This window comes from Caretta caretta, chromosome 9 (genome assembly GCF_965140235.1).
Source record: "Caretta caretta isolate rCarCar2 chromosome 9, rCarCar1.hap1, whole genome shotgun sequence".
In the NCBI taxonomy this organism is placed as follows: Eukaryota; Metazoa; Chordata; order Testudines; family Cheloniidae; genus Caretta; species Caretta caretta.
Window position 1 is genome coordinate 73,860,856 of NC_134214.1, and position 14,516 is coordinate 73,875,371.

The 14,516-nt window shown below is 38.9% G+C and overlaps 1 protein-coding gene across 3 annotated transcripts in view; it reads left to right on the forward strand.

Annotated features, from left to right (window-relative positions):
* Positions 1 to 14,516, forward strand: part of CHM (CHM Rab escort protein) — a 143,133-nt gene that overhangs the window by 63,240 nt on the left and 65,377 nt on the right. For 2 of the 3 annotated variants that reach the window (XM_048863807.2, XM_048863808.2), the window contains exons 7-8: positions 262 to 382; positions 3,320 to 3,545. In XM_048863807.2, coding sequence (XP_048719764.1) covers positions 262 to 382; positions 3,320 to 3,545 — 347 coding nt within the window. Of the gene's footprint in view, positions 1 to 261; positions 383 to 3,319; positions 3,546 to 14,516 lie in introns of those variants that run through there. The other variant, XR_007358399.1, reaches the window with a different exon arrangement.

Genomic DNA, 14,516 nt, shown 5'->3' on the forward strand with positions numbered 1-14,516 from the left:
CCTGGTTAGGAAGGAAATGCCATTATTAGGCCAATGGCAACAGGAGTTATTTGGCAAAGTTAATAAAAGTTGTTCATATTTAACTATTTCTGCAGTCAGCAAAGATGCTGTTGAAGCTGATGGAAAATAAAGAAAAACAAAAAGTATCAGGATATTCTGGCTACTGGGAATAGATGAATATTAAAATGCTCAGCAGGTAATCAGTATAACAAATCTTTTTCCTTTCTTCCCTTTGAAAAACTACTAAATATTATTTTCCAGGTACCTTGTTCCAGAGCGGATGTCTTCAATAGCAAACAGCTCACTATGGTGGAAAAGAGAATGCTAATGAAATTTTTGACATTTTGTTTGGACTATGAACAACATCCCGAGGAATACCAAGGTAGTGCATTTCACTGAAATGTTGCACAGCCATGTGTTCATTCAGTTACCTGTAGTTTTAATAGTGCTCCTCTGTTTTCACCCTATTTACTTTTATCGATTCAGTTTCAAAGTATGTTTTGACCGTTTCCTGACCTTTTCACTTCGATATTAAATTCTGCTTCTCAAACTCCCACTCCTTTATTTTTCTCAATTTCACACCCCCCCCCCCTTGTTTCCATAGTATATTGCTGCTGGTTTGCAAAATGTTGTTATAAAGTAACTATTTTTTACTGAAGTATTTGCTAACTTGATATGATATACATGTTTTTTTCTCTTTTGGATAATGAATACATCTTATTTTTGATACCCTTAACAGATGTTGCTGTAAACCATGTACATGTACAATGAGTACTCATGTACAATGAGTCCGTCTTATACCTTTAAAAAAGGTGTTTTAATTCTATACTTGGAAGCAGTTCCTCTGGGCAGGCATAGAGTAATACCCCCCGCCCCCCCCCCCCCACTCTCTAGAGTTGCATGGAGGGGAGAAAGAAAACCAGATCTGAGTAGAGTTGAACCAGGAGCTGCAGGAATAGGTGGACAGTAGTCAAAGAAAAAGGAGCCGAGCCCAAGGAAAACTATGAAAATCAATGCTATTTTGGATTGGATTTTGTGACTATTTGGAAGCTACTGAAGGTGTCAAAGGATGTAGTGATGTGCTCTCCAATCCTGGAATGGGAGAGTAGTTTGCCTGAGGCATTCTCTGCCCTCTAAAATTTAGGGTCTGAGTTAGAAAATACGTGGAAAATAAAATGGCAACACACTGAGGAGAGGAAGTTAAGACGTTACAAAGATTTCAGAGACTGAAGAATCCAGGTGCCTTAATAGATGACAGAAAATGTAAAATGGCTTTGCTTTTGAGCAAAGGATGTATTTGAGTACATTAGTTATTGTAAGTGAATTTGGAGTTGCTTTGGCTGAATGTGACCGTTGGATTGGGTGGCTGAAATAATAGCAGGCAAGATGCCAAGCACGTGTCAGAAAAGAGAATTGGTCAATATAGATAATGAAATGATAAAACTAGCAGAGGGAAGTATGTGACGGACTAGTGATGAACTCTGAGAGATCCTGAAGGTAAAAACTCATTAGGCCAAAGTGCTTTATAGATTACAGGCAATTTCAGGTTTGCTGCTGGTGGAAGAAATAGAGGTACTCAGAGAAAGAATATAAGGTGGTATTTAGAAAATTTATTAGGTACCAAAAAAGAGACACCACATCAATTTTAGATGCAATTCATTGATTCATATACTAGCATGACATTAGATTTATTTTACTTCCAGAGATAGTTACACAGACTTTGTTACCAGATTTAAAGCCACCCTTGAAATAATTAAATATATTTTTAGTTAAGTTTAACTAATTGAAAATTTTCAGAACTTTAAAGCTGCTCCTCTTGAGACCATTATATTCATTTGGGAGGGCAGATTTCTAATGGGGAGTGCATCGCAGTGAATTTTTTTCAAAAGCTTTTTCTCTAAAATGTAATATTATATAGAAAACCTAAAATGGAGAAAGGCTGAGCTACCTTTTTTATAAAGACAATACAATAAAAGAAAATGTAGTGTATTTTATGATTTGCTGCATGGCTGTACATAGGTAGTAAAATATATTTGTAATAAAACAGTGGCTGAAGTTCAGATAGAAAATATACTTTTGTAATATTTGTCATTGCACTGTAGGAAATGTCTGAATTATAGACTTGAATTTTGAAATGACCAGAATAATCCTAAGAAAAGAGACTTCTTAATTATATAGAATGACATGAGTAGCTGAAATACAGCAGTTGCCATTTAAATGAAAAAGAAAAATTTATTAACCATGGTAATTAAATTTAACACAATATTTGAATTTTCTTTAAGTATGTGAAGTGTTGCAGACATGCAATATCTGCATTCAGAGAGCTTCTTAAGGATTTATGTATCTGCAAGTGCATCAACAATAATATTAAAAAAAGGAAGGGAAATCCTAATCATCTGCTCTTCATTCCCTGGTACATCCCATCTCCACTCAGTTGTTGTTTTTTTATGAATAATAAGTCAGCCATTTACAATACAGACGCCCCCCAACTTACGCAATCATTCTGTTCTGGAAAGCCTTTCATTTCTCGAATTTTGTGTAAGTCAGAAATGTATACCCGTACAGTACGCAAAAATTTCTGCAACTCGAAAATCCTGTTTCTGGCTTGTGGAACTTTTTCCGTAAGTGCGAATTTACATACACCTGGGGAGAGTCGGTATATTCCAAGTGTTCAGCATTCAGGATGCTGTTCTAAGAGCTTGTATGCTTTAACTACACCCATATAATTAAAATATTACAAGTCAAGTGATGCAACCTGTTTCAAGATGCCTCATCCCACTTGAGCTTATCCTTTTCCCTTCTGGGAGTAAGCTATACTAGTATAAAGGCACCTTTATGCTGATATAACTGTCCACACTAGGGGATGTCACTATTTTGGTAGAAAATTGCATCCCTAATAGAAATAGCTAAATTGTACAAAAATTATATTTAGATCAGGCCTAACTCACTGAATAGATGAAAACATTTTTAGATGTGTCACTACTACTCTGTTCTCCTAAAACCTACCAGACTACTGGAGTCTCTTCACAGGCAGTGGATTTCTGTCATTCTTAAAAGTAAATTTTTTGAGATTCTTTTTTTAATTCAAAGTCAAGGCTCACAGGCAATTTTTAACTTCTGTCTCTTTGGCTTACCCATTTCCAATTAGACACATTGAAAAATTAAGTTGTCATTACTAAACTGTAATATTTTCTTTTGTGTTCACCTTTAAAAGAAACATTCTTACATTTAAATATTTTTAATTGGAATTCTAATGGGGAAAAATTGCCGTGTTAAATTGCATCCTTTACTTGAATTCTATTTTTTTTTTCTGTAACAGATTACAAGGAACGTAAATTTTCAGAATACTTGAAAACCCAGAAATTAACGTCTAACTTGCAGCACTTTATTCTGCATTCTATTTCAATGGTGTCGGAGGCTGACAGTGGCACCATAGATGGGCTGAAGGCAACAAAGCACTTTCTTCAGTGTCTTGGCCGCTATGGCAATACACCCTTTTTGTTTCCTTTGTATGGTCAAGGAGAGATCCCACAATGCTTCTGCAGGTAAGCAGGACTTTTTATATTTTTTTTAATAGTAAGTGGAAATATTTGATAACCTTATGCTAACACATTTCTGTAGACTTGTAATAACATCACTTTTGTTTGGCTTGTATTTTTGTAGATTAGAAAATTTTCGACTCGTTCTTACAGTTTTTAGAAAAGAGATTGCTTTTAGAGCAGTGTAGCATTCAACTGGCCATTTCAGTGTGACTGTTTAGAAGAAGGGGGTAAAGTTCATCTGTTTTAATTTTAAAAAGCAGAAATTTTAAGATTCTGTTAACTTAAATAATATGGCATAAATTTAATGATGACTGACTATAAGTAGAACTTTTTGACTGGCTATCAATGATGGGCAGTCATGGCAATAATACATTGCTACATTGTAAATGTGCTACATTACCTTTTCAGAACAGTATTAAGTCACTTAAAACACTGCCTTCCTAAAAGGGATCCCATTGCACTTGTTGGTAGTGTGACAGGTTCGGTCACAGAGACCCCCTTGGGACTGTCACCTGATGTGCTGAAATTACCTCTGAGCCTGTTTTGCCTACCAGTTTTGGACTCCTGAACCCTGTCTTGTTGAACTAGACATGTTAGCCTGCTGCAACACAGACCCAGAGTCTAGTCCACGCTTCCAAAGCTGCAGACTTAACTGCAAACAGCTCAGCAGGTTACCTGTCTACAACACCCAAATATCCAGTTCCCAATGGGATCCAAACCCCAAATATATCTGTTTGACTCTGTAGAAAGCTTATACATAAATTGTCCGCCCTCTATAATACTGATAGAGAGAAATGCACAGCTGTTTACTCCCACAGTTATTTATCACTTACTCTGGGTTTATTAATAAACAAAAGTGATTTTATTAAGTATGAAAAGTAGGATTTAAGTGATTTCAAGTAATAACAGCCAGAACAAAGTAAGTCACAAAACAAAATAAAACCAAACACGCAAGTCTAAGCCTAATACATTAAGAAACTGATTACAGGTAATATCTCACCCTCAAAGATGTTCCAATAAGCTTCTTTCACAGATTAGAGTCCTTCCTAGTCTGGGCCCAGTCCTTTCCTCTGGTACAGTCCTTGTTCCAGCAGATATCTTAGGTCGTAAGCAGGGTTTTTTTCGTGACTGGCCGCCTTCACCCCCCCCCCCCCCCACGCCCATAACTTTGGCACAAGACGGGAATCTTTTGTCTGTGCTTGTCCCCACCCCCGCCTCATCAATGGAAAAGTACAAGGATTAGGATGGATTCCAGTATCAAGTGACAGTTTTCTGAGTCCTGATACTACATTGTTCACAGAATGTACAAGTACTGCAGTTCTGGGTTCTTACTTCAAAAATTCTCAAACTTCTGTACTACACCCAGTCCCTGAAAATAATTAAGATAAGGAGAGGCATTGATTCTAAAATAAAAACTTGTTGATCATACTTCTCTGACAATACACAGCAGTCCTCTTTTCTAGTAACATTGCTGGGGCCATGACAGTGACACTCATTTCCTCAGCTCCAAAGTCTGGCTAATAGGATGGTTAATCATCTTACTATGTCAGGGTTCCCTCCCCACTCTGAACTCTGGGGTACAGATGTGGGGACTCGCATGAAAGACCCCCTAAGTTTATTTCTACCAACTTAGGTTAAAAACTTCCCCAAGGCACAAATCCTTCCTTGCCCTTGGATGGTACCGCTGCCACCACCAAGTGAGTTAGCCAAAGATTCAGGAAAATGACCACTTGGAGTTCCTGGTTCCCCAAAATATCCCCCCAAACCCCTTCACCCCCTTTCCTGGGGAGGCTTGAGAATAATATGCCAACCAAATAGGTAAACAAGGTGAGCACAGACCAGACCCTTGGGTTTTTAGGACACTAAAAACCAATCAGGTTCTTAAAAGCAGAACTTTATTATAAAGGAAGAAAGTAAAATAAGCACCTCTGTAAAATCAGGATGGAAGGTAATTTTACAGATTAAAATTAAGATTTAAAACACAGAGGATTCCCCTCTAGGCAAAACTTCAAAGTTACAAAAAACAGGAATAAACCTCCCTCTTAGTATAGGGAAAATTCACAAGCTAAAACAAAAGATAATCGAACGCATTTCCTTGCTATTACTTACAATTTCTGTAATTTTAGATGTATTATTTCAGTAGAAGCTGGATTACTTGCTTGGTCTCTCTGTCTCGAGAGGGAATGCACAGAAAGCACAGACAAAACCTTGCCCCCCTCACCCCCTGATTTTGAAAGTATCTTTTTCCCATTGGTCCTTCTGGTCAGGTGCCAACTTGGTTAATGGAATTGATTAACCCCTTACAGGTAAGTGATTCTGTACCTCTGGCCAGGAGGGATTTGATATCACTGCATAAATAAAGGTTGTTACCCTTCCCTTTATATGTATGACACTAGAGTACGTGTTTCTAGAGGGGCCAGGGAGTCAGACTAGAGCAAAGGCTCTTAAGCAAAGTAAACTGTCATGGGATAAGAGGGAAGGTCCTCTCATGGATTGGTAACTGTTTAAAAGATGGGAAACAAAGGGTAGGAATAAATGGCCAGTTTTCAGAATGGAGAGAGGAAAATAGTGGTGTCCCCCAGGTGTGGTAAATAGTGCTGTCTGTTCTGGGCCTAGTCCGATTCAATTTATTCATAAATGATCTGGAAAAAGGGGTTAAACAGTGAGGTGGCAAGATTTGCAGACTCAAAAATTCTGAAGTCCCAGGCAGACTGCAAAGAGCTACAAACGGATCTCTCAAAACTGGGTGACTGGGCAACAAAATGGCAGATGAAATTCAATGTTGATAAATGTAAAATAATGCACATTGGAAAACATAATCCCAATTATAAATCTAAAATGATGGGGCCTAAATAGGCTGTTACCACGCAAAAAAGATCTTGGAATCATTGTGGATAGTTCTTGGAACTATCCACAATGTGCAGCAGCAGTTAAAAAAGAAAGAGAACAGAATATTGGGAATCATCAAGAAAGGGATAGATGATAAGACTGAAAATATCGTATTGCTTCTATATAAATCCATGGGACGCCCATATCTTGAATACGGTGTGTAGATGTTGTCACCCCATCTCAAAAAAGATGAATTAGAATTGGAAAATATTCAGAAAAGGGCAACAGAAATGATACGGGGTTTGGAGCGGCTTCCATATGAGGAAAGATTAATAAGACTGAGACTTTCCAGCTTAGAAAAGAGACAACTACGGTGGGATAGGATAGATCTATAAAAGCATGACTGTTGCGGAGAAAGTAAATAAGGAAGTGTTGTTATTTACTCCTTCTCATAACACAAGAAGTAGGGGTCACACAACGCACAGTCAGTCTGTGAAACTCCTTGCCAGAGGATGTTGTGAAGGCCAAGACTAAAAAAAGAACTAGATAAGCTCCCGTAGGATAGGTCCATCAATGGCTGTTAGCCTGGATGGGCAGGGATGGTGTCCCTAACCTCTCTTTGCCAGAAGCTGGGAATGGGTGACAGGGGATGGATCATCTGGTGATTACCTGTTCTGTTCATTTCCTCTGGGGCACCTGGCATTGACCACTCTTGGAAGACAGGATACTGGGCCAGATGGACCTTTTGGTCTGACCCAGTATGGCTGTTATGTTCTTAAATGGGCACCACTGAGCACCAGATTACTCCCTCCCCCGATAGTTCAGATAGCCTTTGGAAGCATGACATTATAGAGGAATCTCCTCTTACATGGCTGGTAAGTCACTTTCTCACCCACCCTTTGCAGGTGCTAACTTGTGCACTTGAAGGAAAAATTATGTGTATTGTAATTATTAGTATAGGACCAACAGGATGCTTTGATCTGTGATGGTATCTGAGAGTGGGTTTTCTATAAATGTCGTTACAAGGTCTGATGTGGGGGGTTGTTTAGACTGCAGTGAGTGTGGTCATTTTTACACATGCTTTGCCATTGTTTCCTTTGTGTGTTCAATAATCACTTTCCTCCTTTCTAATCTCAACAATGGACTCTTAATTTCTCTTCTCTGATAAGAGGATTCCAGCTTTTCGGCCACTCACAGCTGGAAGGGTCATCCTAGCAGCATAGGGTCCAAATTTGGCTGTCTAGAGGGTGGACATGATCTCTCAGTACCACAGTGGTGGGGGTATAGGGAGGTGTATTCTCTCTGAATATACATTGCCACAACCATTGCTTTGAATTGAAGGGCCCTCTTCTCTCAGAGAAAGAACATGGTGGTAAAATGTGAAAACCCTGTGGATTTGCCTTGACAGGTGGTTAAATGCATGGACAAAAAGGCAGCAGCCATTACAGGCAAAACGGTGTACTTCTTTACAGGTGCCAGGATTTCCGCACCCGAAGCAGATAAATTCAATTTCAGTTAAATTTGAGACCTTTTCATTTAGTTCAGACAAACGAGTTTGCAACATCTTTTGAGCAAGTGACCAGATAGTAGTTACGTATTTTGTCTTGCATAAACACTGAATATGAAAAATAAGTTCCATTGTACCATTTCTGGGTTGAGTTCCTCAGGAGCATGTCTGTATACTTTAGGAGTAACAGCCCTCTGCCTAATTTCTAAATTCTGATTTTGATTTCAATACAATGATTTGTGTCAGTAAAATTTTGTTTATGGGGCTTACTGTTGTCAGCTGTTTTTTTGCAATTTGTTTCTTTCATCAGATGTCTTGAGCACGTATCCAATTCTGAATTGCGGATGAGAATTCAGTAACTTAATGAATGCAATAGGCTTTTAGGCCTTCCTTAACAAAATGGCTTATTCTTAATTTCTGATAATCTTGGATGACAAAATACACAGTTCACCAACTTCTTAACTAAGCAAATATTTATGTATTTTAGACATTATGGCCCCCAATCCTCTAGCTGCATCAGTGTGGGTGGATTGTTATGCTCACTTTACTTCAGCAGAACTTCACTTGGGCTGAGAGGTCTGTGCATGGGAATCAGACTGCGGTGATGGTGACTTCTCACCATTTAGCCACTCTAATACTCTGCTTACTAATCTGTCTCACTGTGATGTCTTCTGATATTCTAAATCACTAACCACCTTCAAGCAGGTGATATTTTATTTTCAAACAAACAGTGAGATAAATGTTTTCTTCATTTCCCATCAAAAGGTGGAATTTCCTCACTACAATTTCACTGGCACACGTTTACAGAAGATCTAAGGAGTTGCTGGCTTGATGGCCAGACAGGCAGTATTCTGTTTTACACCAGTGATAGGTTTAAAGGGACCGCATAGTCTTAAACACACTTCTCTCTGGAAAATTTTTATCTATCATTGTTAGTTAATATCCCTGGGACTATAAGAATTCTTCAGACTGGACAAACTCTTTGATTGTGCCCATGGTATTCCACTATTTTGGGTACTTTTATTTCAAGTAATGGTCAACATTTATAGTTAGAGAAAGGAGATTGTCTATGAGGCTTGAGACTAATTGCTTTATGTCAAATTGTGAGCGTATCCGTTTTTAAAAAGATTTAAAGTACCACTATAATAAAAATAAAAACCTGAAATCTTAACATTTCTTGTTTAAATGAATATTGAAACAATTTAGAAAGCAGTCACAGCTTCATTTTTTATATTAAATTAATTTTGACTGTTATAGATGACCTACCATGGGTATTGTCTTGCTAAAACTGAACAATATCTGAAGTATATAGTTCAGTCTGTATAGTAAAGTTGTAACTCTACTGCCTATACATCATATCCTACAGTTTTTATCACCAGGTTATCAGAATAAGGTGTCACCTGTTCTGTGATTTCTAACCACCGTTCTATATTCTGTTTTAATGTAAGCCTCTTAAGCATTTCTTGCAGCCAGCTACACTGTGTTCTCATCAAGGCTACTGTTATAAATGGCATACATGCATATTTATGTGAATGATTCAAAGACATTTGTAAGTCACATCCTTGCATTCTAAATGGATTCTGCATAAACAGTACAACACTTTATAAGTACTGAAGACATTTGAGTGAATAAAAACAGCATTAATTCTTTATTGGTTTAAACAGGTATGTTTTAATAGAGAAAACTAAACTATTTTATGTCACTGTTACGAACCTTCCAGTATGCCAAGGTACAGATGTGAGATTTCTATCTCTATAAATTGGATTTGTGCTACAAGAAGGGTCACTGGAATTCACATTGTTCCATGCTTACAAGCAAAGGAACGTTTCCCAGCCTTTATTATAGCTTCTTTTGTTTTTAACATGTTGATATGAGACCAAAATCATTCTTCCTGTCTTCTGAGACAGTATCTGGAATTATGCTTGAACAAAAAAAAAAGATATCCCATACCTTGAAGAAAAGCCTCTCACACCTCTAGAATGGAGTTCTGTTTATATTCTTAACCAGTTGAATGTGAAGTATGTGCAATAAGAATAGGGAATTGATATGGAAAACTTCTCTATTAGCAAGACAGCACCAGCATGCTTTTGCCTACTTGTAACTCAGCTACCTTGGAAATGCAGCACTTCAGCATCTTCTGGGAAACAGAGAGAGAGTGCCAAGATTGCAATCAACATGCAGCACAAATTATTCTTGCACTACACTATATAAGGCACTAGTGATTGAGCGTTCAGAATATTTAGTATAATTTTGATCTTTGCATTGTAGGGAAACCATTAAAGGACAACCAAAATGTTTCCTGGGTTGGGAGGTTTAACTTGCAAGAAAGCTTGTCTTGGCCAATACAGTAACTTGGTTATGGGAGATTTTCATGGTCATCTTAAAATCCAGAATGTATGTTAATTAGCTGTTTGGTGTAGTAGCTCATTTATGAACCAGAGAACATGATTTAGAGGTGAGGGGCTAGTTTGCAATTGAATCAGGCAGAATTTCTTTACATACAGTTGTTGAAATATTAAACTGCGAAGGCAGCAATAGAAGGAAGGAGGCTTAAATTGATTTGATAGAGATGGACACTTTATTTTGAGAAGACAAGGATTGGAAAGCACATCTAACTATATTATAAAGAGAGGAGTGAGGTATGCATTGATTCCTAGGTTTTTAGAAGAATGTCCTGATGAGTCATTTTTACTTACTTTGGCCTTTCATGTTCCCCAGTAATTTACTGTTTTCTATTTCAGACTTTTTTGAAAGACATGAGATTTGGCTCAGAGCAACAATTTGCTCAAGACTTCTATTCTAGCTTGTCTGCCTCCCTTTAACCCCAAATTTTTCAGAAATAATCGTCTATAACCCCTGCTTGAAGTAGTTTCCATCATATACAGGGTTTACAGTTTGGTTCAATGGCTCTGAGTACTCCCACAATACAAATTGTTCCAGCACCCTTGACTATAACTGATATAAAAGCGAGCAACTCTGAAATGTGTTTTTTCACGGAAAGCTTCTATTCTATACTTACAGGATGGAAGTGAGTGAGTTTACAATACTTACAAGATAATGAGGAAAATTACCTAGAGAAATACCCAATGTAGGAATAGCATTGTATTGTTTCATGCTAACTTTATTAAAATATTGTGTACTTCTATGCCTATTATGTTCATATATTAGCACCCATTACCAAAGTATCTGAGCACCTTCCAAGAGGAAAAAATGGTGACACTTTTCCTGACCACAAAAGCCCAGGTTGAGCTTTTAAATTATTATTGAAAATAGAAGAGTGAGATTGTTGGAGTGCAAAAAGATACCATTGCTAGAAAGCTTAGGCAAGAGGTATGTTTTGCATTCCGTCTGAATGCAGTGGAGTCTATTGATGATTTTTTATTACTTCTGGTGGTGACTTCTACAGTCTCTGTTTCCTGTTAAGGTTTTGTGACTCTCTGTTGGTTGACCTATTTGGAACAAAGCTGTCATGGGAGGTTGTGGAGAGAGAGACTTTTTCAGGTAGCCTGGAGGAATTCCATGCAGGGCTTTTAAAATTGAGGAAGACCCCTATTTTCAATGGGGAACATGTACAAAAAGCAGTAATTTAGAGTGATTTGTTCCCCATGAGCTGTGTTGATAAGCAAGTGGGCTCTTGCATTTTGAAATAACGAATACTGTTTCAAGACATAAGACTTCATTTTGTAGATATAGAGAACTGATAAAAAGAAAAGGAGTACTTGTGGCACCTTAGAGACTAACCAATTTATTTGAGCATAAGCTTTCGTGAGCTACAGCTCACTTCATCGGATGCATACTGTGGAAAATACAGAAGATGCTTTTATACATACAAACCATGAAAAAATGGGTGTTTACCACTACAAAAGGTTTTCTCTCCTCCCACCCCACTCTCCTGTTGGTAATAGCTCATCTAAAGTGATCACTCTCCTTACAATGTGTATGATAATCAAGGTGGGCCATTTCCAGCACAAATCCAGGGTTTAACAAGAATGTCTGAGGAAGGGGGGGGAGGAAAAAGCAAGGGGAAACAGGTTACCTTGCATAATGACTTAGCCACTCCCAGTCTCTATTCAAGCCTAAGTTAATTGTATCCAATTTGCAAATGAATTCCAATTCAACAGTCTCTTGCTGGAGTCTGGTTTTGAAGTTTTTCTGTTGTAATATCGCAACTTTCATGTCTGTAATCGCGCGTCCAGAGAGATTGAAGTGTTCGCCGACTGGTTTATGAATGTTTATAATTCTTGACATCTGATTTGTGTCCATTTATTCTTTTATGTAGAGACTGTCCAGTTTGCCCAGTGTACATGGCAGAGGGGCATTGCTGGCACATGATGGCATATATCACATTGGTAGATGTGCAGGTGAACGAGCCTCTGATAGTGTGGCTGATGTTATTAGGCCCTGTGATGGTGTCCCCTGAATAGATACGTGGACGCAGTTGGCAACGGGCTTTGTTGCAAGGATAGGTTCCTGGGTTAGTGGTTCTGTTGTGTGGTATGTGGTTGCTGGTGAGTATTTGCTTCAGGTTGGGGGGCTGTCTGTAAGCAAGGACTGGCCTGTCTCCCAAGATTTGTGAGTGTTGGGTCATCCTTCAGGATAGGTTGTAGATCCTTAATAATGCGTTGGAGGGGTTTTAGTTGGGGGCTGAAGGTGACGGCTAGTGGCGTTCTGTTATTTTCTTTGTTAGGCCTGTCCTGTAGTAGGTGACTTCTGGGAACTCTTCTGGCTCTATCAATCTGTTTCTTCACTTCCGGAGGTGGGTATTGTAGTTGTAAGAATGCTTGATAGAGATCTTGTAGGCGTTTGTCTCTGTCTGAGGGGTTGAAGCAAATGCGGTTGTATCGCAGAGCTTGGCTGTAGACAATGGATCGTGTGGTGTGGTCAGGGTGAAAGCTGGAGGCGTGTAGGTAGGAATAGCAGTCAGTAGGTTTCCGGTATAGGGTGGTGTTTATGTGACCATTGCTTATTAGCACTGTAGTGTGCAGGAAGTGGATCTCTTGTGTGAACTGGACCAGGCTGAGGTTGATGGTGGGATGGAAATTGTTGAAATCATGGTGGAATTCCTCAAGGGCTTCTTTTCCATGGGTCCAGATGATGATGTCATCAATATAGCGCAAGTAGAGTAGGGGCATTAGGGGACAAGAGCTGAGGAAGCGTTCTAAGTCAGCCATAAATATGTTGGCATACTGTGGGGTCATGCGGGTACCCATAGCAGTGCCGCTGATTTGAAGGTATACATTGTCCCCAAATGTAAAATAGTTATGGGTAAGGACAAAGTCACAAAGTTCAGCCACCAGGTTAGCCGTGACATTATCGGGGATAGTGTTCTTGACGGCTTGTAGTCCATCTTTGTGTGGAATGTTGGTGTAGAGGGCTTCTACATCCCATAGTGGCCAGGATGGTGTTATTAGGAAGATCATGGATGGATTGTAGTTTCCTCAGGAAGTCAGTGGTGTCTCAAAGGTAGCTGGGAGTGCTGGTAGCGTAGGGCCTGAGGAGGGAGTCTACATAGCCAGACAATCCTGCTGTCAGGGTGCCAATGCCTGAGATGATGGGGCGCCCAGGATTTCCAGGTTTATGGATCTTGGGTAGTAGATAGAATATCCCAGGTCGAGGTTCTAGGGGTGTGTCTGTGCGGATTTGATCTTGTGCTTTTTCAGGGAGTTTCTTGAGCAAATGCTGTAGTTCCTTTTGGTAACCCTCAGTGGGATCAGAGGGTAATGGCTTGTAGAAAGTGGTGATGGTTAAGCCTAGATGTTAAGAATAAATGGATCATTATGGCCAGATCCTGAGACCAGTGGGATTTGGGTGCAATTTTCTGGTCCAGCCCCTGACAGTAGTGAGTATTTTTTTGCCATTAAGGCTATTTGCATTTCAGAGTGGAGATCTGCAGATAGATTACACTGGCTGAAGTTACTGTGGAGGAGGAGAGTTCTTTGAAGTGCTATCTTATTTCTACCAACATCAACTTAATCTTATCTGGGTTCATCTTCACCCATCTGTTTTTCATTCTGGCTCTGATCTCAGTTTGTCATTAAGAGATCCAGGAGAAAATACAGGTGGTCCCTAGGAATCCTAACTAAAATTAGAGTCCGATCATGAAAATAATGATAGTAGCTGTTTCTCTTGTGATGAGGGAGAAGTTCTGATTAAGATGCATTGCCAAAATCTATATGCAGCCTGAGAATCTAGTCTAGGGTATAGTTGGTTTTGTAGGATGGATCTAGAAACTTCTTGTAAGAAACCAAAGGTTCAGAGATTGATAAGAGAAGTTGTGCTCTTGCATTTGAGACATCCATGTGATTTGTTCAAGCCTTCCAGGATGAGTCCAATAGTGTTGGTGTCATGTCTTCTGGAAAGCCTATATTTTTCCCAAGGTCTGTAGATTAGAACAATGCTTATGATTGATTTTGTCCGAGAACTTTCGGATTCGTACCAAGACTTGCAACGAATTTGATTTTAAGTCTTTTTTTTTTTAAATTTGTAGCTGTAAAGGAATAGAATAACTGCCTTGACTCCAGATTTGAGCAACTTACATAGTTTTTGTGTAAATTTTGCAAGCATAAAAGTTGGCATGTTAATAAAATATGGAAAATTAAGACATGTTAACTTAACATGGTGTCAGATACGTGGGAAGA